Source organism: Myotis nattereri, assembly GCF_964212035.1.
Source record: "Myotis nattereri genome assembly, chromosome: 13".
NCBI classification, from domain to species: Eukaryota; Metazoa; Chordata; class Mammalia; order Chiroptera; family Vespertilionidae; genus Myotis; species Myotis nattereri.
In genome coordinates this window covers 41,398,070-41,422,055 of record NC_138088.1, presented here as the reverse complement: position 1 = coordinate 41,422,055, position 23,986 = coordinate 41,398,070, and the positions used below count along the sequence as shown (strand labels likewise).

The 23,986-nt window shown below is 57.3% G+C and overlaps 1 protein-coding gene across 1 annotated transcript; it reads left to right on the top strand.

The window, feature by feature from the left end:
* The first annotated feature begins 22 nt into the window (after nucleotides 1-22).
* On the top strand, nucleotides 23-23,748 carry PYROXD2 (pyridine nucleotide-disulphide oxidoreductase domain 2). Its single transcript, XM_081104505.1, has 16 exons — nucleotides 23-1,466; nucleotides 5,488-5,507; nucleotides 7,803-7,896; nucleotides 7,981-8,054; nucleotides 9,942-10,097; nucleotides 11,926-12,079; nucleotides 13,281-13,342; nucleotides 13,452-13,549; nucleotides 15,560-15,701; nucleotides 16,081-16,215; nucleotides 17,716-17,788; nucleotides 18,014-18,170; nucleotides 20,247-20,401; nucleotides 21,091-21,197; nucleotides 22,596-22,716; nucleotides 23,474-23,748. The coding sequence occupies exons 1-16, from the start codon at nucleotides 1,340-1,342 to the stop codon at nucleotides 23,542-23,544; spliced, it is 1,746 nt and encodes a 581-aa protein (XP_080960631.1). The 5' UTR covers nucleotides 23-1,339; the 3' UTR covers nucleotides 23,545-23,748.
* Nucleotides 23,749-23,986: the final 238 nt, after the last annotated feature.

The following is a 23,986-nucleotide window of genomic DNA, read 5'->3' as shown; positions in this document are numbered from 1 at the left end:
ACCCGGGCCCAAGTCCTTGGAAGGGGGCAGGGAGGGACAGCCAGGGAATGGACTGCAGTCCTCCCTCATATGCCTTCATGAGGGACATTTAAAACATCCCCTGGAAAATACGGCCAGCACAAAGGGGAGACTAAGTCTGGAAGCCCGCCCCCCCCGTGACTTTAGGGCCCCCACTTTCGTCGCCTAATATTCCCCTTAAATTTCAGCCGCTGCGTGCTGTGACATAGTCTAACCGACCCCCCCCCCCCGCCCCTGTCATTAGCAGCGGGGGCATCCTGATGGGTTTCCGCAGAGCCTCGCAGGGGGTGCAGGGGCTGTGCCTGTGAGGGGCTCTGTGAGGAGAAGGGTCCCTGGAATACGCCCCCTGGGAGCACTTTCCACACGCCCTCCCGATGGTGAGGTGAGGCTGACATGGGGTTACTGGAACCTGTCAGAGCAGTGCACACTCCCGGCTGCTGGGGTGGTGCTTCCTACAAGGGGCGCAGCCCGCTTACTAAGGGGCCAGGGACCAAGGGGCTCCTAATTCAAAACAAGCCAGAGGGTAGTAATCAGGCGCTTTAGCCAAAGATCCTTACACATGTGGCCTTCAGTCCCTGAGGATTCTTGGGAAAGCTGCCAAAAGACAAGGGAGATGTCCAGGCCTTCAAAAGGAAAAGGTGAACCCCAAGAGTTACAGACGAGTGAGCTGGCCCCCAGCCCTCAGGCCCCTGCTGCAGCCACTTAAGTGCTTGGAGGAGAAGGCGCCTCTGCTGCCCAGTGCAGGTGCGGCCCTCCCTGCAGCTTTGCCGAGGCCGCGAGCAAGGCCATGCTAGGGGGTGCTGGGCCAGCGGCTCCCCAAGGGGTTCACCACCCTACAGGCCAGCAGGTCAGGGAGCGAGAGGCAGTCAAACCCGAGTCTCAGATTTCCCACCTCAGCACCTCCCGGGCATTTCATTCCTTGCTGAGAAGCAGGACAGCACAGAGCCGCTCACTGCTCTCACACCCTTCTCCGAGCCTCAGTGCCCTGGGCTGTAGAATGGGAGTGCTGGGGCTTACGGGAGGGGCTTCAGGACCGGGCAGCACAGCGCCTGGCTCATGGGGGCCTCGAGAATTACCAGCACAGAGTACTCCGAAGGCCACCGGAGTTCTGCGGGTTGTAGTTCTGCAGCGCTGCCCTGGGCGGACTCGGTGGGGGAGGGGTGTGTGCAGCTCAGCGTCCTCGGTTTAGGCCTGGCCCCGGGCCAGGTGTGGCAACAGGACTGCAGCTCCTCCTCTCTTCCCGCTTGTCCCTGCTCCCCCACCCCTTGAGGAGGCACAAATGCTGATGGCAAGCAAATTACTGGCCGAGTGCTGAGCAGAAATGGCTGCAAGTGTCCGAGGCCTCCTCAGGACCGTGAGCGCCTGGCCCTGTCCTGCGTGGAGACGAGCTCACTGGGAAGCCCCGGGGAGCCTGAAGCCTGAGTACGATGTGGTGGTGATAGGAGCAGGTAAAGCGCTGAGCCAGAGCTGAGGGCTGGGAGGCAGCTCTGCCCAGAGGCCTGGAGGGACCCCTCCCCAGCCTTCCCTTTGCTGGGCAGTAGCCGGCCAGGAGAAGGGGCAAAAGGGAGAGGGGCTGTGGTGGAAGCCACAGTCTGCCAGCAGGCGCGGGTCCTGGGGCTCTGGCGTGGACTTCTGTGTGGTTTGGAGCAGATTCTTGCCCTCTGGGCTTGGGTCTTCCCATCTACAATGAGGAGGAGGACTAGGTCATTCTCTCTCCTGTGAAATTTGCTGGTTGCCACCACATTCTTGAAAAGCACGTTACCTACAGGCTAGAAAGACAGACCGGCGGAGTCCAGCCACATCCAGGGCCTGAGTCCTGGTCACCACCAGAGGAAACGGATCGTTTCACAAAGGGCAGTCAGAAAACAAGTAAAAACGAGTCCCAGAGATGATTGTGCATGTCCGCAGAGGGCGACAGCCCCCCGGCGCGCACATCTGGGTGTGGAATCTGCAACGGGTCCTCCTGGCCCCGGGCTCAGAGCCCCGACCCCACCGGGTGCCTGGGGGGGCTGCAGGCAGGACCGGCCTGCCATTCACACAGAGGGCCTGAGTTTCAACTTTTGGGATTATTTCCAACTGGGTTTATACAGAGAGATGCCAGGACTGGAAGGAGACCGTGCCCATTAGCTTTAAAGCTGCACCATGTTTTGGCGTTCCTTCATTTCGTATGTGCTGAGAGCAGCCGTGGGCCAGTCAATGTTTAACAGTCACCCCTCCAGGGGAAACGTGTGCAAATGCACCCATGCATCAGCTTAGTAGCGATGCTGAAATAAAAGCAACAGAGCACATTTTTACAGGTAAAATAACGGTACTCTACATTCCAGGTAGCCAAGTGATTCTCACCAAATGTCTGTGATTTTGCCAAACTCAGTAGCCAACCTATGGCTGCAATTGACAAATGAGGATAGTTCCAAAAAATGCCTGATGTTTTCATTTATGTTAAAGAATAGAACAAAAGTGAACTAAGTGAAACCATGAAGATTTATGTCCGAACTTCACTCCTTCAGTGGTGGGACCGACTTTCCTCCATCCAATAATAATTTTACTGGAAGAACATTCCCTCCGTTGTTTGTGCTTTTCGCGATGCTACAGCTACGGACACAACACAGTTAAGTGTAACCTGCATAATTAGCATTTTCTCCACTTTCTCAAGTCTATCAACAGGATAACGAATCAAGCCCGCCGTGTAGTGCCGGCTGATCCCCATGGTGTAAGTACTCTCGCCGTGGCCTTTTTCAAGTTGCCAAATGGCGTGCTGGGTGTGAGTCTGAGTGGGATACACAGCAGCCCGCCGTTACCTAGCACGGCTGCCGTACGGATGCACAGAGGTAATTACCGCAAGAGCATATAGACCATAGTAAAACATGTACAATAATCAGGAAGTGACAGTATGAATATTGTCTTTAATATAATTTACTTCATTGTAAGCTTATGTAAGTTAATGTTTAACAATGGCTGTTCTGACGACGGCTCACACACTTCCTGGGCTGGGACAGCCAGCTCCGCCCGCACTGACAGCTCAGTAAATGGAAGCGCCTGTCTCTCAGCCTCAGAGGGGGCCTCTGCCTTTCTCCGCCCATGACGACAGCTCGCCTGGCTGTTTCCTGGCAGGGAGATTGACTCTAGGCCTCATCTCTGCGTCCCTGAAGTCACACCAGGAGCTGGGAGCCACCTGGAAGAGGACCCCGATGTAGTCAGAGGACTCAGCGTGCCTAAGAAAGCCAGGCAGGAGCTTGTTAAAATGCAGGTCCAGGCCCTGGGCCTGGCGATTAGGATTCTTGGGCTTGAAGGTGTCTCCGGAGGTCCGCATGTCTAACCAGCCCTGTGAGTGGACCCCATGCAGGCAGCGTCAGCCCACACGTTCCAGAGCCCTTGTTCAGAGCAGCTTCTCCGTGGAGCCCTGAGAGCCTGCTGCCCATGGCTCCCAGGAGTCGGCGTGGGGATCAGCTGAGCCTGCCTGCAGCTTAAGGCCACTGCAGGAGGCAGGGGGAGGTCACCAGAAGCCACAGGAGGGCTCAGCCGGGACTGGGAGGTGAGGGTTGCCGTGAGGAGGGTTCTGGGATATCGGATCCCAGACTCCTGTCATCTGAGGTATGTTTGTGCATTTGTGGGCTTATCTGTGATGATTAAACTGGAACCTAGTTGCCTGGAAGCCTTTATTAGTTTTCCAAGATTCACAATCAGTACTAATTAAAAGAACAAATAGCTACCATTTATTGTGGGCCTGCTAAGGGCCGGACTTTCCATATATTATTGGTTGTTTTCTCTGCAACACTGCAAGGCCCCCAGCATCCTGTTTCGCACATGAGGAAGCATGAGGCACCTGGCCGTGACACTGGCTCTCGGGCCACGCCCGGAACTAGCGGGAGCCAGGCTGAGCCAGGGTCTTGCAGGTGCATGTATTTGAGAGCAGGGCTTTTCAAACTGCAGTGGCAACCCACTCATGAGTCCCACCCAGCAATGTTTTCTAAATTTTCTTAAGAGAATTTTCAAAAGTGTGTAAAAATAGTATATCCACCAGCATTTTAAAAAATAGAATTTTATCTAATAGATCATCACCTGCTTACCACATAGTAAGAGTTGATGTCAGTTCACGTTTGTTTCTGTGAAGACACTTGCATGTGGAGGGTGTGCCAGGCCAGCGTGTAAGGTGCATTTCCTCCCACGGATCCTGGTTGGCGAGGTTTGAAAAGGGATTCCTGGAGTGGGTGAGAGGTCGGCTCAATGACCTCTAAAACTCTGGGAGTTTCTATGTGGAAAATTTAAAATCAGCTCAGCAGTGAAGAAAGCCATCATGCGGGTCATTGCTGCTCCCCTATTTATGGATGCTTGTGAAATTATCAGTTGAGCGTTTTATTTGAGTCAACAGAGTGTTCAGGTTGGTGCTCAGAGAACAGTCATCTGACGTCTCGAAGATGCAGAGCGACCTTTCATCACCAAGGACAGACACATGCCCAGTGGTCCAGACTGCGCCCTCCTCCTTCCCTGAAAATGTCCGGGGCCTGTTCTCTGCCCAACGAGGATCCATTGGCAGCTGCACCTTCTCCTGAAACTAAGGAAAGAGGAGGCCCCGGGACCACCTGCGTCAGAATGACCTGGGAGGGCGAGACCCCGTACCAGGCCCCGCCACCCACCTACTGAGTACACTCGGCATTCACACGGGCTCTGGTGGTCCTGACACTTCTCAAGCTGGGGAGGCACTCCTACCAGGAGGGTTGGCGTGGACCTGGGCTCCCAAGCCAAGTTCAGGGCTCCTGACCCGCAGGTGGCATCCTACGGTTTTGGGGAAGAAATTTGTGTGTAAGGTCGGTAAGCCCACCCGATCCCCGGCTCCCTGACGCACACTAGCTACTCTAGCACACATGGCAACGGTGGAGTTCAGTTCCTGCCTTTCGAACTGTGCTGATTGTACTTGGGGAGCGCTGGGGGTGACAAAGACAAAGCCATGTGCCTACAGCCATCTGGGCCACTGCTGTGAACCACACTTGGCAAAGTGAGCCAGGACAGCAACCGTCCTCACAACCAGCCCTTACCTGGGCGGCCGCTGATTCCGTGCCAAACGGGGCCCTCCTGCATCAGCGCACCAGCCACGTTCCCCCCGACAGTCACCCCTCATTCCCACGTGAGGAAGCTCAGTGATACGAGGCTCCACGGGATGGCTTTCTCTGATGCACGTGGACTCCGCACCACCCACTCCAGCACGGAGCCCCAGGCCACGCCAGGGGAAAGGACATCTTCCAGGCCAGGGCGAGAACCGGGGTTTCTGACTCCCCACAGACCAGGAGTCTCAGGGCATCAGGCTGGGTGCTGTTCTGACATCCAGGTGCAAGTTTGGGGGGACCCCAGGTTTCTGCTCCCTCTCCAGCGTCTTCCCAGGCGTGGGGCAGGGGTGGGTGACCACACCACCAGGGAAGGTGTCTGTCTGCCTGCTGACCATGCTGCCTCCCTCCCCTCCCTGTGTCATTGCAGGTCACAACGGGCTGGTGGCTGTGAGTACCTCCCCTGCCACGCTTCACTGGCCCCTGGCATGTGGCTCTCAGTAGCCACGGGAGGGAAGGAAAGGCAGGCCCGTCCTCTCTCCTCGTGCTGACCAGTGGCCGGGAGGAATGGAATCCGCAGGAGTTAAGGAGGGTGTTGGGGGCTCCCCTTCCTCCCCTCTCCTTCATGCCATGGATTTCCCCTTGGCCTTGGAGGAGTCAGGGAACTTCAGAGGCGAAATGATGAGAAGCTGGGGAGGTGTCTGGGTAACTGGCATCACCTGGGAGACGTGTTGGAGCCTGGGGACCAGGTACCGAGCGGGCGGGCCTGTCTATGCTCCGGAGTGTGCGCAGTCCTGTGTGCCGAGGCCCGTGCTCTCAGCTGGGCCCAGGCCACGCACCACCCGGAGTGGACAGCAGCCCCACGGGCCAGGTGCACCCTGGGACAGCAAGGAAGCCAGGGCAGCAGGGAGGTGCCGTCGGAGCCGGGCCAGGGTTACCCATGGCCGTGCTTCTCGGACCTGAGTCCGTGGGCTCCTAGGAGGCCACAGTGTGCCAGAGGGTGTCCCGGACCCAAGGCAGACACGGGACATCGTGCGGAAGCAGTGGCCGCTCTGGACGATCACCGTAGGGGCCTCGCTGTGCCGGAGCGATGAGGCGTGGAAGTCTCAGCGCTTTCCCCGACAGATCCATTTCACGTGAACACTTCACAGGGGGAGAAATCAGTCACTTAAAACATCGAGTTTGTGTTCATATGAGCCTGGGCTTGTCTCCCAGCTCTGCCTACGTGGGGAGGGTCAGGCAAGTCACGCCAGCTCTGAGCCGCGGGAACACAGGGCCTCGCAGTGTTGTGAAGGGACTCGATGCTGACTCGTTGCTGGAGGTTTCCAGCCGAGGCCACCGGGCCCTGCGGTTCATCGAGTTGGGTGTTGGCTCCTGGCGGCGAGGAGACCGCACCCCCGGGGGCCCAGGCGCTCAGTGAGGGGGCGGTGGGAGGACCGGCGCGGTGGCTGGATGATTTGAGGGGCGTCTAGCAGTAGGGTTTGCTCTCGATTGGACCCTGTCAGAAAGGGGGACAACTCCGTGACTGCCATCTCCATGAATCTTGTCTGTGTCGAGGCGGGAGGAGACAGGAACTGGTGACGAAGCAGCCGTCTCTCGGCCCAGAAAGGGAGCGCTTGGCATTTTGTGGGGGCCCAGAGCCCCTGCGTTTGTGCTTAGAATTGTGAGGGCCTTGCTCTGTCTCGGTCTCTGTGCTCTCAGCCCCTGGTCGGAGGTGGTCCTTCCAGCAGGACACACGGGCTCCCCTCCGGGGGCCAGGCGGGCTCCCCAAGGTCAGCTATTCTCTCTCCTCTCCCACCCGGATGTGTGGGGAGCATGGGCCCTGGGCCAGGCCAGCTGGGTTCAGTTCCCAGCCACTCTCTTCATCAGCTCCGTGAGCCTGAGGAGAGCGATGCCCCTCACTGAGCCTTGGTCTCCTCACCTGTGAAATGGGAGGAATTCTAATTCTCCCTCGAGGGCTGGGTGAATTAAAGGAGCTGACCCAGTCCAATGTCTGGCACATTGTCGTTGCCAAGTGAACTTTTTTTAAAAGTCTGAGCTCCATACCATTTGAACTATTCCATCCCTGTTGCCACCTGGGTGGTGGTGAGAGGACCGGCATAGGCTCAAAACCCGACTAATTCTACAAAAAAACAAATATTTATTGATTTACAGCTAAGTGCTAGAGAAAAATTACTAAAATCCCTCCATCATTTGTTCCTCCAAATGAGGCTGCACTGCAGTCTGAGCTTCATTCTCTGGGCACGTTCCCTGAGCCAGCGCCCAGCTCAGGGAACCCTCCCAGCAGCCGGCGAGCCAGGTCAAGTGGGTGTCGTTACCATGGCCCCATTGTGCACATGAGGAGATGGAGGCCAGGTGGCTCCGTGCGGAACCTGCCCAGGCAGGAGAGGAGTAGACGCCATGGGGAGCGGAGGTCAGGCTCAGCGCTCACAGCCCAGTCACTCCAGCCTCATGGGGGAAGTTGGGGTGGGGGGGGAGGGGGGAGGGGGGAGGGGGGGCCCTGAGTTCCCAGAGGCTCCTGGGCCTGCCTGGAGGGAAGGTGAGAGGCAGCCAGGAAGCAGAGGGGCGGAGCAGTCATGTGGGATCTTAGAAGACTTTTGGGAAAGCGAGTTTCAGGGGAAGCAAGGGGAACGGCTTCCCAGAGGCGGGAACGGCGTGAGCCCGGGGGGCAGGCTGGCCTGCAGTGCGGCCCCTGAGACTGCAGGCGGCCACCAGGGTGCAGGGAGGGTGCTGTGTGTCCCCCAGGCGGCCTACCTACAGAGGACGGGGGTGAGCACGGCCGTCTTTGAGAGACGCCATGTGATCGGGGGCGCAGCTGTCACGGAGGAGATCATTCCAGGTGAGCCTGAGCGGTGGAGTGGGGGCAGCGGTGGGGTGACCGCCAGTGGCCGCCCGTGACTGTCTTCATGTGACTCGGTTTCAGGGTTCAAGTTCTCCCGAGCATCCTACCTCCTCAGCCTGCTGAGACCACAGATCTACACTGACCTGGAGCTGAAGGTAGAGCCCTGCTGCGGCCGGCCTTGGGGGAGAGGGGGGGTCAGTTCCATCTTCCCCCTGGGGTGAGGCTCCCCACAAGGTGATTCCCGGCACCTGAGGCCTCGCTTCTATCCAAGGGCCTATCTGTCCACGGTCTCCTTGGTACGTTCCCTGATGGTTTGGTCTAGTCCACCCAGTGTCTTAAAAATCGGGAACTTTCACATAAAAATCAGACTTATTTTAATGGAGGAGCTTTATCAACACGAGGCCCGTGTTCCTCCATGCAGCACTGATCCCCACGTGGGGCGGGGGTCCCCAGCCCTGCCTGCCCCCAGCCCTGACTTGTCTGGCCCTCGGGAGCCTGCCTGAACCCTTGAGCCCCGAGTTTGCAAAGCTGCCTCAGGCCAGGAGCCTGTCTAGCTGAGGTCCTGCTGCTGCCCTGGCAGCCCGAGCAGGAGCGGAGGGACTTTCACCTCTTCCGGCCCCAGGGCTGCTGGGAGCCATCTGAATCCTCTCAGTGGCCCCTGCTGCCTCTCTTGGGTTAGCCTTGGTCACAGGCTGGGCCAGCGCTGCCCCCCCCCCACATTCCTTTCACCCCTCGCTGCCTCTTGTATAAACTCTGCTCACAGCCCAGAGCCCTGAGCCCCTCCCTGCGGGTGCCTGTCGCCCAGAGAAAAGGCCCCTGTGCCACCTGTGCTGGAGGCCGCACGCGCTTTAGCGCCAACTTTGCTCTAAATTGGAAGTTTGACATTGATAGGATGTTGAGCCACTGTTCACAGCTCTTGGGCTGCTTGAACTGGTTCATGTAGAGGAGTTCTCCAAACTAGATAACTACGGAAACACACTAAAGAAATTATTCTTTTGAGCCCGAGAGAGAGAGAGCATCACCAGCCAGGACTGGGTGAAATGTAGCCAAGGACGGGAAAGGGCCTCTGGTCTTCAGCCCGTACCAGCCTAGAGCTGGCGGCACGTCCAGACGCACCAGCTGTGCGCAGAGGCAGCCGCAGTGGGGAAGGGGTGGGGGTAGACCCTCCTGTGAAAAATCTAGCTTCTGAAAACGGAGAGTCACAGAATAGAATTTTTCACATGATTAATAGCTTTATTAATAAAATAAATTAAAAAATATGTGCTCCTGAAAGGTTCTGTGTGCTCCTCAAATATTTGTAAGTCAAATCATATTTTAAATGCATCAAGGGAACTTCCATTTAAGGTGACCCTGGAGTAAATGAGTCTGCAAAGTAAATAAAAATTTTTGATGTGAATAATTTATCTACCTTGTAAGTATGGATTTTCACATAATTGTTTTTTTATTGTGTCTTTCCAAATTTTAATTATTTATTTCTGGAGCGGGGGCAGCTGTAGACTAGTATGGAGCGGGAGCCAGGGCTTCTGAGTCAGAGATGTGGTTTTGAAACCCGATCTACCTTCCACTGTGACCTTGGGCAAGTTATTTAACGTCCCCGAGCCTCCATTGTTGCATTTGTACAATGAAGATGGTATAGAGCTGTTGTGGGCTGACCATGGTAACCCTAGGACAGTCCCTGGCACAGGGTAGCGTGGTGTGACACAGAGTGGTGTGGCAAGGTGTGTTGTGGTGTGATGTGATATGATGTGGTGTGACATGGTGTGACAGGGTGTGGTTTTGTGTGTCGTGGTGTGTTGTGATGTGATATGAGGTGGTGTGACGGTGTGACATGGAGTGGTGTGGCTTTGTGTGTCCTGGTGTGATGTGGTGTGATATGGTCTGCCACAGAGTGCCTGGGCACGGGGGCTTTTACTAAACAATAGGAATCAGGGCCGTGGGAACCTGCATGCAGGTATCTCAATGATCATAAACACAACCAGAGAAGCTCAAAGGGCAGAGGCCACAATCCCTCCAATGTTGCTTGTTCTGCCTGTGTCCTGCAGAAACATGGGCTGAGAGTTCATCTTCGAAACCCCCACTCCTTCACCCCCATGCTGGAAGAAGGCACGGGGAGCAAGGCGCCCAGGTCCCTACTTTTGGGCACAGACATGGCGGAAAACCAGAGGCAGATTGCCCAGTTCTCGCAGAAGGATGCCCAGGTAGGGAAAGTGACTGGCGACTGACCTCTTCCTCCCTCTGTCGCCTGCAGGCGGCTCTTGAAAGGCAACGGGCCTAATTGGACTTGTCCTGGAGCACAGGTCCAAGGGCCAGGGGGCTCGGACAGGCCACCCACCTGCCCTCACTCTTGGGCACTGCGAAGAGAAGGGGGGAGGTCAGTGGTTAAGACCAGTGGGCACTGGAGCCCCTCACACCTGTGCGTTCAGGACACAGCCGCTGTTCCGACGGCCTCTGCCTGCTGCGTGTCAGAGGGAGGCCGCTGGCAGGTGCTTGCACTGTGCGCTTCTGTCTCCGCTGCTTTCAGACAGAACTCTAAGTGGTTATCAATATTAAAGTACATGGAGGCCAAGACGAAGGATCAAGGGCGGATCAGAGACGATTAAGGGTAGAATGAACTGGATCAGGAATCTAGGACAAGGAGGTTGTAATAAATATTCATTCGATTTGGCGTCAATCCCCCGACAGCCCAAGGCAAGAACTTGTACGCGATAGCGTGCAGGTCTGCTGAGCAGAAGCAGCGCATCTGACAGCGAACGCACGATTTTCCCAGGCTTTTCTCTGGGATTGCATTAGAAGGAATTTGTTGGGTAGCTTTGTCTAACGAGTTAGTGAATATAATGGGCCTGGTGTGATTGGTTTGCGGATATAAAAAGATTCCTTAAATGGCTATTTTTTGTACTAAGCCTAGATATAAGCTGAAGGCATGGCCTTAACTCAGATCTTGTGCAGACGTTTTTATAGGAACCTGGTTACTGTAATCAGTGTGTGTGGCTTTTTGTGAGGCTAGTCTATAACCAGGGAATGTCTCTTCAACCGGCAATTTCCAAACCCGCTGACAGTCAGGGTCGCCCAGGGAGCTTGGCTTTGTTTTCAAGGTGATTCTTTTGTGCACTGGGTCGGGGACCACGGCCTCCACCCTTGCTCCAAACCCTGCCGCCTCAGACGCACGAGGGAGCATTTAGGGCAAGGCCAGGGCCCGGGGCCTGTGGGACGGGGCGGTGGCCTGGAGTGCTGCCGACCACAGGAGCGGGAGGCAGGGCACATCCGCTGTGGGAAGTCAGGGGCCTGGATTCTGGCTTCGTCTTTGTCCATGGTCATTCTAAAGGCCTCCCGCAGAGAGCTGTGCAGCTTCACTGTGTACTTCAACACAGAACTTTCCTTTATGTAACAATTATATCCGTGGGTATATCCGTGAGTCTGGATGAACCAAAAATTAAGAGCTCTGGGCTGAAAATGAAGATAAGGCCTCCAGGGCACAGGCAGCCACCCAGCTCCTGTCGCCCATCCAGGGGAGGAGGGTGGGTGTCGAAGTGGATTCTGTCGTGGGAGCTCGTGGGGTGAAGGGGTGCAGACCTGGTCCTGCTGTGATGAGAGGACGTGGGAGGGTGCGGAGCAGGAAGGAGCAGTCGGCAACCTGGAGAGCGGGGAAAGGATCCTACTTCCCCTCAGTAATGCACGGCAGAGAAAGAAGGAACTGCTCCGTGGTTCTTGGTTTATCGCGGAGACCACATCCTGGGTACTTGCCAGGTTCCTGTGGCGGACGACTGGTCCCGGCCAGCTTAACCCCTGTTCCTGCCACCGCCCGATGGCTCTCCCGCGGCCCAGACTCGCTCTGACCTCCCCTGGAGTCGACCTCAGCATAGACCCGGACAGGGAGTGACAGCACAGCCACACGAGAGGCGGGGCAGCGGCCAGAGGACCAGGAGGCTCCGCTGAGGGCGGCGGCCACATGGGGGCAGCATGGAGGGCAGAGCATGGGGCCATGTCCCCTTCTAGGCATCAGGGCCTGGACTTGGGGTTCTGTTCCAGGCTTTTCCCAAATACGAGGCCTTCATGAATCGCTTGGCATCAGCCATCGACCCTCTGCTGGACGCAGTGCCCGTGGACATGGAGGCCTTCTGGCGGGGCTCCCTGCTGCAGAGGCTCCGGGCGCTCTCCACCCTCGCACCCCTGCTGCAGGCAGGTAAGTCCCGGCCGGCACCAGGCAGATGAGTGACCTTCCGGAGCCGAGCCCACTGTCGCCATGATCAGACGTAGCCTGAGCCTCCAAGGCAGCCTGCCAGCTGCCACCCATTAACGGCTGCCCGGAGGTCGGCAGGGAGGGCGTGCCTGGCGTGCCCTAACACCAGAGCCCACACAAAGGCTTACGTGCGAGCGGTTCGTTTTGCAGGGTGATCCAGGGAAGGCAGAGAGAAACTGGAAAGAGGGGGAGTCCACACCAGCATGCTGCTGTGCGGGCCACCACGCAGGTGACAGGTGCTGGGTCCCGAGAGGACCCCCTAGAAGCCCTAGGAGATGCTCGTGAGGACCTGCCCCCAGAGAAGAAAGGGAAACCTTTCTCCATTAGGTTCTATCTCCCAGTGATCAAAGGTTGCCCCATGGGAGTTTAACTCCTACATAGGACTGGGCATCCATGGGTGTCAGGTGGTCTTTTGTGGGTGTCCTGTCTTGGGGCCAGAAAAGCCCCAAGGCTGAAATGAAGAGGCGCACCTTACAGTGTGAGGTGAGATGCTGCCGATGGCACCGTGTGGAGCTGATGGAAGCCTGCCTGGCCCTGGTCGTTAGAGAGAGGGGCCAGGAGAGTTTGAAGAGGATGCTAGATTGGGGCTTAGCAAGAAAAACTTCTGTGATTGATTAGTGATGTCTGACACAGGTATGAAAAGGGCAGTTTGGCTACACATGCTATTCTTTTCTACTCCTCCAGGTTATAAAGACCAGTTTAGCTTCTGTATTCTAGAAAAATACTGAAACAGTTAGCTATGGCCACAAAATTGCTACATAAACTGTAAAACTTCAGTGGCATATAAAAATTAATTTCTCACAAATCTGCATGGTTTAGCTGATGCCAACTGGGCTCAGCTGATCTGGTCTGGTCTCACACATGGTGGTGGCTGGGGAAGATCAGCTAAGGCAGCTGTGCTCCAGGCGCCTGTCCTCCTGAGAGCTGCAGGCTAGTCGAGGCCTTCTTACATTAATGGCAGAAGCTCAGAGGGCAAGACCCAATGTGCAGGCCAGTTTCAAGCCACTGTTTGCATCACAACTTAAAGCATTCCACTGACCAAGCAAACCTTGTGGATGAGTCCAGAATCGAGGGCAGAGAGATTGCAGATCAGAGCGTTTCCTTCTCACCTGTCAGTTTATGTTTTGTGGGTCTTCTCTTTCAGGCCGCATCCTGGGGGCCCAGCTGCCCCAGTATTACCAGGTCCTCACAGCTCCCATTACCAAGGTGAGGGGCTCCCCGCCTCAGGCAGGGCCTCGCGGTGAGGGGTTCTCCCCCCCCCCCCGCCCCGCCCCCGTGGCCCTAAGCTCTTCTCCTTGCTGTGTTACTGTCCCAGGTGCTGGATCAGTGGTTTGAGTCCGAGCCTCTAAAAGCTACTCTAGCAACGGATGCTGTGATTGGAGCCATGACAAGTCCCCACACTCCAGGCAGTGGGTGAGTGTGGGAGGCGAGGTGGGGCAGTGGGAGTGGAGCGAATTCCCCCAAAAGCGTGATAACAACAGCCATTCACTGAGCTCACCCTGTGAGCCAAGCAGGAAGCCACACACTCCGTACACGATCCATCTGACCCTCACGCTAGGACCTAAGAGCCGTGGTTCAGAGAAGGGAAGTGTTTTGCCCGAAGTCACACAGCTACAACATGGCAGGGCTGATTTGCAGCCCAAGTTGTCTGACCCCCAAAAAGTCCTTCCTAGCTGCTACTCTCTGTTCTTCAGTAAGAAAAGCCTCTCACCCACCTCCCACGGTGACATCTCACGTGAATGTATCTTCTTCCCACCCTTTCTCCTCTTCTCTCCCTCACTCCTCTTCCCATCTCCTCCCCGCCCAGGAAGCCCTGCTGCCCCTCCCCCTCCCACCGACCATTTCCCTGGCTCCCAGGACAGGCTCACACACAGACACCTGGGTAAGGGTGGGCAGCCGCCTTCCCTCTGTGAGCGGGGTGTGCTAACAGCCTGAGCCTGCAGGGGGCAGTCACACGCAGTGGAGTCCTTGGCTGCGGTAGGATGGAGGGAAGCCCTGTGAGAGCAGGAAGGGTGGGGGTGTGTGTTGGGACAGAGGATGCTGCCAGGTGTTGGGCTGTGTCCAAAGCACCAGAAGATGCAGCTAGAAGCTGTCAATGTGTCTTTTCTCTCAAGGGAGGGAGCGCCCCTTGGAAGTGGTTTCCCGCGTGCACTAAGCCAGCCCCCCCTTCCCCAGGGCCGTGGAAAAGGGGGGCTGGCAGCAGTTGCCACACCTTGGCCAAGCTCTGTGATCAATCAATAGGGATCTTCCAGCTGGGGCTTCCTACCCTTTTCTCTGTGGGCCTCCAGGAGGCTTAGCTACTGCCCAGGTTGTAAAATGTGCCTTTAAGTAATTTGTTTCTTCATTAATTCTTTCAATAAATATTGGTGGAGCACTTGTCTGTGCGAGGTGCTAGGGTGACAGCAGAGAATGGAGCTGAAGTCCTGTGGGTGAGGCGGACGCAGAGCAGGCACTGACAGCCGAGTGCCGAGGTGCTGGGACGGGAAGGAGGCGGGACAACGTGCTCTGGGCCAGAGAAGCCCTGCAGGAGAGGGCGCCGGCGAAGCTGAGCCTCTGAGGACGGAGGAACTAGTGAAGCAAAAGACGAGGGAGGAGGGGGCTCTAGGCAGCTGTGCTCCATGTGCAAAGGTTGGGAGTTGAGAAACCAGGTGGCCTATCCGAGGGACTAAAGGAGGTTCCGTTTGGTAGGAGTTGGGCTGGGAGGGGGCATGGTGAGGGATGCGGCTCAAGATCAGGCAGGAGCCCTGGGGGCCCTTTTCAGACTCTGGCCACACCAACAAGGAGCCCACGAAGGTTTGACAGGAGAGCAGGGCCAGGGCATAGCTGGGTTTTGAGTTGGGACTCCAGGTTCTACGTGGAGAAAGGTCTGCAGGGAAGAGAGAGCGGGAGAAGGTGGTCCAGTGAGGAAGGCCCACTGCAGTGTTTACGGAAGAGCAGGGTGGCCTGGACCCGGGAAGGAGCCGCAGGGAGCAGGGGCAGGAAGCCCTTCAGAGGCGGAGGTGACAGCACGTGGTTGGATGGAGGTTGTGAGCGGCTAGTAGGAGGCAGGTTTCTTCTGGAAACTGAAGATGCCATTCTTTGGGGGTGGGGAGGGAGAAACAGGTTGGTGGATGGGGGCAAAGATTGGGTTTAAGACGCCTGATAAGAAACCATGCAAATGGGGATCTCAGTGGGTAGCTGGACAGACGGACTGGAGCGCAGGAGAGAGCCGGAGCTGCAGCACCAGACACGTGCACGGGGAGAGAACTGGGATGGGGAAGCAAAGGGCTCGCACAAGAGCCTAAGCCCATTGAAAGGCTAGTGGGGCAGGTTGGGTGGGAAGAGAGAGGCTGAAGGTACAAGACAGGGTGGAATATTTGCACCTTGAACTCTGAGGAGATTAAATGCCACCTCCGGCCACTGAGTCTGATGATCTGCCCTCAGGTATGTGCTGCTGCATCACGTGATGGGGGGCCTGGAGGGGATGCAGGGGGCCTGGGGCTACGTCCAGGGAGGCATGGGTGCCCTCTCGGATGCCATCGCAAGCTCAGCCACCGCGCACGGAGCAAGTATCTTCACTGGGAAGGTGAATGGCCCCTCTGTCCCCTCCTCTGATGGTTGGCTAGGGTCCTTCCAAAACCTCAGATTCGCAAGTTCCCTCATTTTACCAATGGACAAGGCGGGGCTCGGAGTCGAGAGGCTCAGTCCTGCAGCTTGTTAGTAGCTGCGCAGCTGTCCACCAGGTCCTGGCTCCCGTCAAGTTCACTGCCACTGCCCACACTTGGGCTGAGCTTTCCGGGCGGAGGGGCGGGCTAGGCTTCCCCAAGGAGCTGCGAGCTCGGCCAGTGGATTCAGGGTGCGGAAGCTGTGAATGTCCAGGAGCAGCAGAGACCATGGAAATCCTTCAAGGTCTCACCTCATTTTCCTTCCTGGGGGCTTCTGGGGCCTCACGGTGCGGGGTCCAGACGGTGGCTCAGGTGCAGGTGAGCAGCGGAGGACGCGTGCGAGGAGTGGTGCTGCAGGACGGCTCCGAGGTGAGGAGCAAAGTGGTGCTGTCCAACGCGGCGCCCCAGACCACCTTCCTGAAGCTGACGCCACAGGTGAGCCTGGGGGAGGGAGGGGGGGTTAAGATCTCTGCCCAGCCCGATGGCTCATGGTGGAGGGTTGACCTATGAACCAGGAGGTCACAGTTCAATTCCCGGTCAGGGCACCTGCTCAGATTGTGGGCTCGATTACCCAGTTGGGGGAGAGGGGATGCAGGAGGCAGCCAATCAATGATTCTCTCTCATCATTGATGTTTCTATCCCCTCTCCCTCTCCCTTCACCTCTCTGAAGTCAATAAAAAAAGCCAATTTTTTAAAGATCTCTGCCAAGACAGGAGCTGAGAAATGGGGTGATCGAGGGAGCTGGAACTGCATGGGGGTAAGGGATGCAAGGGCCAAGTCTGTCCACCTTTGGGGAAGCCAGTCCTCCTCTTTCTCACCTCGCAGACGGGTAACAAACAGGGCAGAGCCTCACAGGTGAGGAGAAAGGTCCAGAGAGGTGAGGTGCCCTGGGCCGTTCAGGAGGCAAAGGACAGAGCCAGATCTGGGACCCAGAGTTATTTATACAACTGTCCTGCTATCCCGGTTCCTCCCTTCTAACCAGCCCCGGCTCCACGGCCTGTGTGGATTACCTGTTTCCACATGAATGCCGCATCACAAACAGCCACAGGACTCCTGGGCATGCGACAGAACTACTGATTTAGCACAGAGAGCTGGAGAAGTCCGTTGATCTTGGCTAAGTTCAGCTGATTTGGGCTCCTCGTACATCTGCCATCAGCTCTGAGCCCCGCTGACCTGGGCTGGGCTCGCTCACATGCCAGCCAGGGGGTCAGGAGGCAGTTTCTGCCCAAATGACCTGGGCCGGTGTGTGTGTGTGGGGTCGGGGGGTGGGGGGCTCTGTTCCACCGTCCTTCATCCTCTTGCATTTTCTCAGCGTCTGGCAGAGGCAAAAGCAAGCAAACTCAACCAGGCAAGCCCTTTCCAGGCTTCGGGTTGCATCCCATTCACACTGGTCTTGTTCAAGGCCAACCCCAGAGTCAGAATGGGAGGTCATTACAGAGAGGGATGCATAGAAAGGCGTGAGGATTTGGAATAATTCTTGCAACTGACCACACCTCCCCTGTCCCTAAGATAGGCGATGATATGAGCACGGAGCTCCCAACCATTCTTGGGGCTGTTCTTGAGACAAGCACCTCTTTTTCTGAGTGATTCCACTACTAAAATCCAACAAACATCCGTTCAAAAGCCTCTTGTTAAGGCACTTCTGAGATCATCAAGACTTCCAACAGCTTACGGATGGGTGGAGAAAGGCCTGCAGACCGCTGGCCGTGTCGAAAGCAGGAGTCAGTGTGGGCCATTTATAGTCAGGACTGCTGACAGGTCACGGAGGAAGAGTGGTTAGCGCTGAGCAGGAGGGAGGGCTTCACGGAGGAGGGGGTCTGGCTGAGCTCTGAGGATGGAGAGGATTTCCGGAAGTAGAGGTCAAGAGACCGGTCTGAGCAAAGGAGGAAGGCCGCCACTTCGGGGCCAGGCCTTTATGGAAACTTCCGCTTGCAGGAATGGCTCCCCGAAGAGTTCACACAGAGGATCTCTCAGCTGGACATCCGGTCGCCTGTCACCAAGATCAACGGTAAAAGCAAAGCCTGCTCAGAGTGAGCAGCGTCCAGGTCTGGGGGAAACTGACCTCATCATCATTTCTGTCCCCGACCTCAGCCTGCCCCTGATTTGAAGGGGAAACACTTTTTCATACTTTCTCTTCCCAGGGTGAGCAGGGTGATGGGGAGAGAAGGAGGATCCGGGGTGCAGGGGACACAGGCCGTGGGGCCCTCACCCCGCCCTTCCTTTGGTTCCTCAGTGGCTGTCAGCCGGCTGCCTGACTTCCTGGCGGCCCCCAATGCTCCCAGGGGCCAGCCGCTGCCCCATCACCAGTGCTCCATCCACCTGAACTGTGAAGACACCCACCTGCTCCACCAGGCCTTTGAGGATGCCATGGATGGCCGGCCCTCCCGCAGGTGAGCGGTCCCTGGGCTTTGCATCCCTGGGGTGTTCTCAGCCATGGCCCTAGGGACACAGTAGGGTTGTCTCTTCCTCCTGGTGTTAAATATTCACAACGAGGTAGGACCTGCCTAAATCCACACTGAGATTCCAAGGCGAGGAAATGCATCCCAGGCAGGAAGTATGGGTCAGGGCAGGGAAGGGACGAAGAGTCCAGCAGGTTCAGCCAAGTAGCACGGATTAGCAGAAGGAGCGAAGAGATCAGAGCTGGCGTTTGGGGTGAACTGGAGAAAATGCGGAAGAGAAAGGGCATTTATCCAATTCACCGCCTGCCCGGGGCCCACACTCACCGATCCCATATCCGCTCTCATCTCTGATAAGCTGCTTCATGCAAAACTTGGAAAAGGGTTTCCCACCTCCCACCGCACCGCAGCTGTGTCTCCAGCCTAGGGACAGGCAGGGATGTTCGGGAGCAAGCATCTGCCCATCCTGTCCATGTCCCCCAAAACCTGCTGAAAACCGATTCTGTGCCAGGCTGTGTGTAGGCACAGGTTGAAGGGATCGGGGGTCGGGTAGGGGCATGAGACAGACACTAAGTTCATCATAAGACGGGCACACAAACGTTAACAGCACGAGGTAAAGAAGATGTGGGCCCTCAGAGAAGGGTAGAGGGCGAAGCCCACTTATCCATTCATAAATATTTGGGGCCCTACTCTGTTACAGGCTTAGTTCAGGGACCAGGGTGCAACACAGCAAGCAGAGTCAACAAGGCCTCTGCCCTCAGGTCACTGGCATTTTATGGTGGAGACAAGATAGCCATGCACTGTGACATGAAGAAAAATAGGTCGGGGGGCGGGGGGGGGGGCATTGCTAGTCTTCATTAGAGGGTCAGAAGAGGCTTCGCTAATAACTTTGCATTTGAGCAGAGACCTGAAGGAGGTCTGTGGCTATCTGAGGAAGAACATCCAGACGGAGGGAAAGTCAGGTGCAAAGGCCCTGGGGCAGGAGGGTGCTGCTGTGTGGGAGGCACAGGAATGAGGCCAGAGTGGCTGGAGAAAGAGAACCTGGGAGTGAAGGGCAGCGGGAGGGGTCTGAGCCGCAGCTGCTCCATCCTGCTGGGCTGTCCACCACTGCTGGACTTTCCTCCAGGGGAGTGTGGGCGGAGCCTCACTTGCATTTCAGAAGGACCACTGTGGCCGCTGTGCAGAGGAAAAGGATGTCTGTGCAATGGTTACTGTTACAGAACCCAAGGGAGAAGGGGTGGAGGCTTGGCCCAGGGTGGGGCGGTGGAAGTGATGAGAAGTGGCCACATACTGGGTATTTGAAGGCAAAGCTGCCAGGATTGGCTGTTGGGCAGGAAGTGGGGTAGGAACGAGAAAGAGAAGCCCCAGGAGAGGGTAGGAGGCCTGTGCAGGGAGGAGCGGGTTCTAGCGGATCCCAGGCATTCGGTTTGGCAAGTTACTTTGGAGGGGCCTAGTGGACACACAGCCCAGAGGACGCGCTGAAGGGAGGGACGCGGGGAGAAGGGGCACGCGGTGGCCTAAGGGTGGCAGTGTTCGGAGGCCAGAGGAACACTGTGCTGCAGGGAACAGGTGTTGTAACAAGGGAGGGGCGGGAGGCGGTTCCTGGGCTGCTGGTGCCCGGCAGCTCTGTGTTGCTTGGCCTGCTCGGGACAGGCGACCAGGCAGGGGTAAGAGAGGTTGAAGCCTGGCTGCCCAAGCGCCTGCTGTCTTAGCCTGGCCCCTTCGCTCATTCGTGTTGTTTGTCTGGACCTGGGACATTTGAGACCCTTTGTTCTACAGGCTGTGGTGGAGGAAGGCAGGGAAGGCCAGGCATTCGGGGCTGGGGCTGGTGGGACCAGAGACCCTGGGGCTGGGGCTGGGGCTGGGCTCCTTGGGAGTAGTCTGGACTCTCCTGGTGGCCACTGTCCCTGTGCCGGTGACCAGCCACCTTGGCCTCACAGAGATGATCCGCCGGCCTGGGCGTCATCTGGTCCCAGGCCTTCCTCTTGTCCCTGTCATCTCAGAGCAGCCCCAGCCCCTTCCCTTGGGGCAACTGCTTTTCGGATCTGACCGTCCCTCCTCCTGTCACAGGCCTATGATTGAGCTGTGCATCCCTTCCTCCCTGGACCCCACGCTGGCCCCGCCCGGCTCCCACGTGGTCTCCCTCTTCACCCAGTACACTCCCTACACCCTGGCCGGAGGCCAAGTCTGGGATGAGCAGGAGAGAAACGCTTATGCAGATAAAGGTAAGGAGTTCCGCTAGACTTCCTGTCTGCAGTGGCAGCTGGCCTGGTGGTCTGAAGGGCCCCTCTCCTCTGAGTCCCCCGCCTTCAGGATCTGTCCCCTGAGAAGAGAATTACCCAAGGGAACTAAGTCTGCATAGCGAATGCCCGGGCCAGGCACTGGGCTAAGAAAGTAAAACACACAGTTCCTGCCCTCAAGTGGCTCATGGTCCAGTGGGTTGAGTAATAAGGAAACCAATCTTACAGCACAAGGTCCTGTGTGAACCGAAGGAGGAAGCGTGAGGGGGGGGGACGTGGAGAGCTTTCCAGAGCCGGGGCCGTGGGAGCGGGGCTTTACAGGATGAACAGGAGTTAGCCAGATAGCAAGTGGCATTCCACGCAAAGAAACAGCTTGAGCAAAGCGATGCGGTGAGGAAAGCTTTGCACAGTCAAGGAGAAACAAATCACTTTGTGTTGAGGGTTGAGGTAAGAAGGTGGGACTAGCCTGAGATCCATAGGCCTTTGTACTGAATTATTTATTTGCCTGAGGATTGTATCTATCTATCTATCTATCTATCTATCTATCTATCTATTTAATTTTGCTTATTGAGATGTAATTTGCAGTGTATAGTTTAATGAATTACAGTAAACTTGCCAAATTATGAACCATAACGCCTCCTCCTAACACCCCGTCTCCCTGCTGCCTGGGCCAGTGTTCGACTGCATCGAGGCCTACGCCCCTGGCTTCAAGGGCTCCGTGGTGGGCAGAGACATCCTCACTCCACCTGACTTGGAGAGAATCTTTGGGCTTCCTGGAGGGGTAAGAATAAGTGTGGGGTCCCTCATCACATTCTTCTCTCTGTACCCCACTCCCTGGGGGCCCCACACACAGCCTTCACCCCAAGGGAGGACAGTGGCAGGGCCCACGGCGGAGAGGCGACAGAGGAGGGGCCCGATCTAGGGAGCGGGCAGAGCTGGGAGATTCAGGCAGGGGAGGCAGCACCTGCTGGGGAGCTCACCAGGCCTGGGGCCCCTCCGCCTGGACGTCCATGGCCGCCCGTCCCATTTGAGCTCCTTCAGAGGGAGCGCCCTTCCTCCAGGCAGCCGGCCCTCAGGCTCCTGGTCAGGGTCCCAAGCCTCCCTGAGGCTGGAGGGAGGCAGGGGGGCCAGTGAGGAGGCCAGTCCCAACCCAGTGGCACCAGCCTCCCGTGGCTGCTGACCGCGGCCCTGTGTCTGGGCCCAAATGGGACGCGCTGCTCGTGTAAAAGGCACACCAGGTTGCAAAGACTTCGTGTGGGAAAAGCGTACAGTGTCTCATTCATCACGCGCTATTGATCCCGTGTTGAAATGATAATGTGCTGGGTCTACTGGGTTAAATGAAACACACATTGACATTGATTTCACCAGTCCCTTTTTTAAATTTGAATGTGGCTCCTAGAAAATAACAGTCACCTATGTGGCTCACGTTAGATTTTATTGGATCCCTGGTCCAGCTCTAGGATAAAGGAGGCCAGGCAGGGGGAAGGGAAAGGAGTGGGTGGGTGTGGAAGGCATGAGGTGGGCGGGGGTGACATGAGGGTCCGCCTGGAGGCCGAGGAGAGGTAGGTGGCATCTCCACTGAGGGGGGGGGGCGCGGGGGACGGGCAAGAGCAGGCTTGAGGGACGAGGTCGGTGAGGGGCGTGCTGAGAAGCCGGCTGGAAGCACACCCTGTGGTGACATCCTATAGATGTTCGTCTTCTTGCCCAGACCTGCCCCCCCCACCCCCCGTCACCCCTGCCCCAGCCAGGCTGGTCTGCCCAGGCCATGGAGCAGAGCTGAGCTCGGTCCCAGGCCCCTCGCCTGCCACTTACTGTGTTTCTGTGGAGCGTGGATCCCCGGGCCCAGGCTCAGACGGTGTCCTGGTCAAAGAAACACGCGCCAGCAGCCGAAATCAGTCGGGTTCCTCTCACTGCAAACAGAGCGGGATTCGCAGTCCATAGCAAAACATGTAGAATCTCCCTTTCAGTGTCCCGGTTCCCTCGCCTCTGCAGATGCTCCCACCTTCTTTCTTCCTGAAAACATGCCCCTGGAAAGCTCCCCCCAGCCCCAGGGACGTGCCCCTGTGTCCTCTCTGCATCCTGAGAACCAGGAGAGCATCCCGGAAGGGGGACCCTTGGGGAGCACAGGGAGTGAAGACCCAAACACTCCTGTGTTCACGCCGTGGCGCTGCCTCCACAGAACATATTCCACGGCGCCATGGCCCTGGACCAGCTCTACTTCGCCCGCCCCACGCCCCTGCACGCCGGCCACCGCTGCCCGCTCCCCGGCCTGTACCTCTGCGGAAGTGGGGCCCACCCTGGTGAGTGCCCCTCTGTCCCACCACCCCGTGTGGGTGGCGAGGGCTGGCGGGACGTCAGAGGCATGTGGACGGGGACCGAATAAACAGGGAGGGAGGCAGGGAGGGGCCCGGGACCCCCACGGAACAACCATCCCCACATTCGGGATTCTCGGAGCTGGGGGACCTGGTGCCCTCTGCCTGGCGGACCACAGCCACAGGCCTGGTAGCTCGCACCCTCCTCAGGAGGTTTGGGGGTATGTCCCCGAGGCATCTCCCCACATTCCATTTGGACTGTGAGGCACCCATGTCCCTAAATCCCCTCCTTCATTCAACCAGTCAGGATCGGTAAGTTAATGTCTCCATGTAAACACTCTCCCCTCCCCTATCCCCAGCGTGACTGACCTCCCCCAGGCTCCGTTCATGCTGACACTTACCTGGGCCCCTCGGGCTCCGGCTCCCAGGAGGGCCCTGTGCTGAGGGTCTCCCATCAGGCACATGGGCGCTCAGACCCAAAGGGGCACTTGCTTGGACTGTGGGCCCGGCCCCTCCCAGAGCTCTGAGGCAGGAAACCTGCAGGGGAGCCCAGAGCCTGTCTTCCTCAGGGGTCAGGGGTCAGGGGTCAGGGGTCAGGGTGGTTCCGAGGCCCACACCAGAGCACTCCGGCATCCTCACTCTGCTTGGCCGCTGCTCGCCTGTGAGCCCTGGCCCTGCCCGCTCCTGGCGGGGGCGGGGGAGGGGCGTGGAGTGCAGCTTTGGCTCATGGGAGATTCCCCTCCAGGAGGAGGGGTCATGGGAGCCGCTGGTCGCAATGCAGCCCACGTGGTCTTGGAGGACCTCAAGAGCCTGTGACCCTGACCCAGGAAGAACTGCCCTTGAGCTTGGAGGTCCCCACGGGGCCATCTGTCCAGGCTATGGCTGAGGCAGACCAGTGCTCAAGGCTCGGCGGCTATTTTAGAAAAACACCTGCAAGTTACATTCGGCACTGGCTAGCCTTGTACCCAGGGCTCATGATGAACTGCTTTTGTTTTATTAAAAACAGTGTTTTGTACAGATAGTCTGCATTTTTCTATATATTGGAATAGGAAAAATGTAACTGTAATTGCATGTCTCCGTGACAGTAGGTGGGACTTACTTGTCTGGAATACTCAGTATTCTCACAACATCAGCGCCTCACAGCCCATTTGGCCGGCAAGCATCCCCATCTCACTGCTGGGCCCGCACCACCCATGGGTTGGGGGGCCGCCCGGTGAGGCCCAATCTGCTGCTGACACTTCCAGGCAAACTGTAGGAA

Bases quoted from the DNA above. Each gene is read 5' to 3' on its own strand.
- PYROXD2 (XM_081104505.1), top strand. From the start codon at position 1,340: ATGGCTGCAAGTGTCCGAGGCCTCCTCAGGACCGTGAGCGCCTGGCCC. The intron at 8,055-9,941 runs GTAGAGCCCTGC...TGTGTCCTGCAG, and splicing joins ACACTGACCTGGAGCTGAAG to AAACATGGGCTGAGAGTTCA. The intron at 20,402-21,090 runs GTAAGGAGTTCC...TGCCTGGGCCAG, and splicing joins AAACGCTTATGCAGATAAAG to TGTTCGACTGCATCGAGGCC.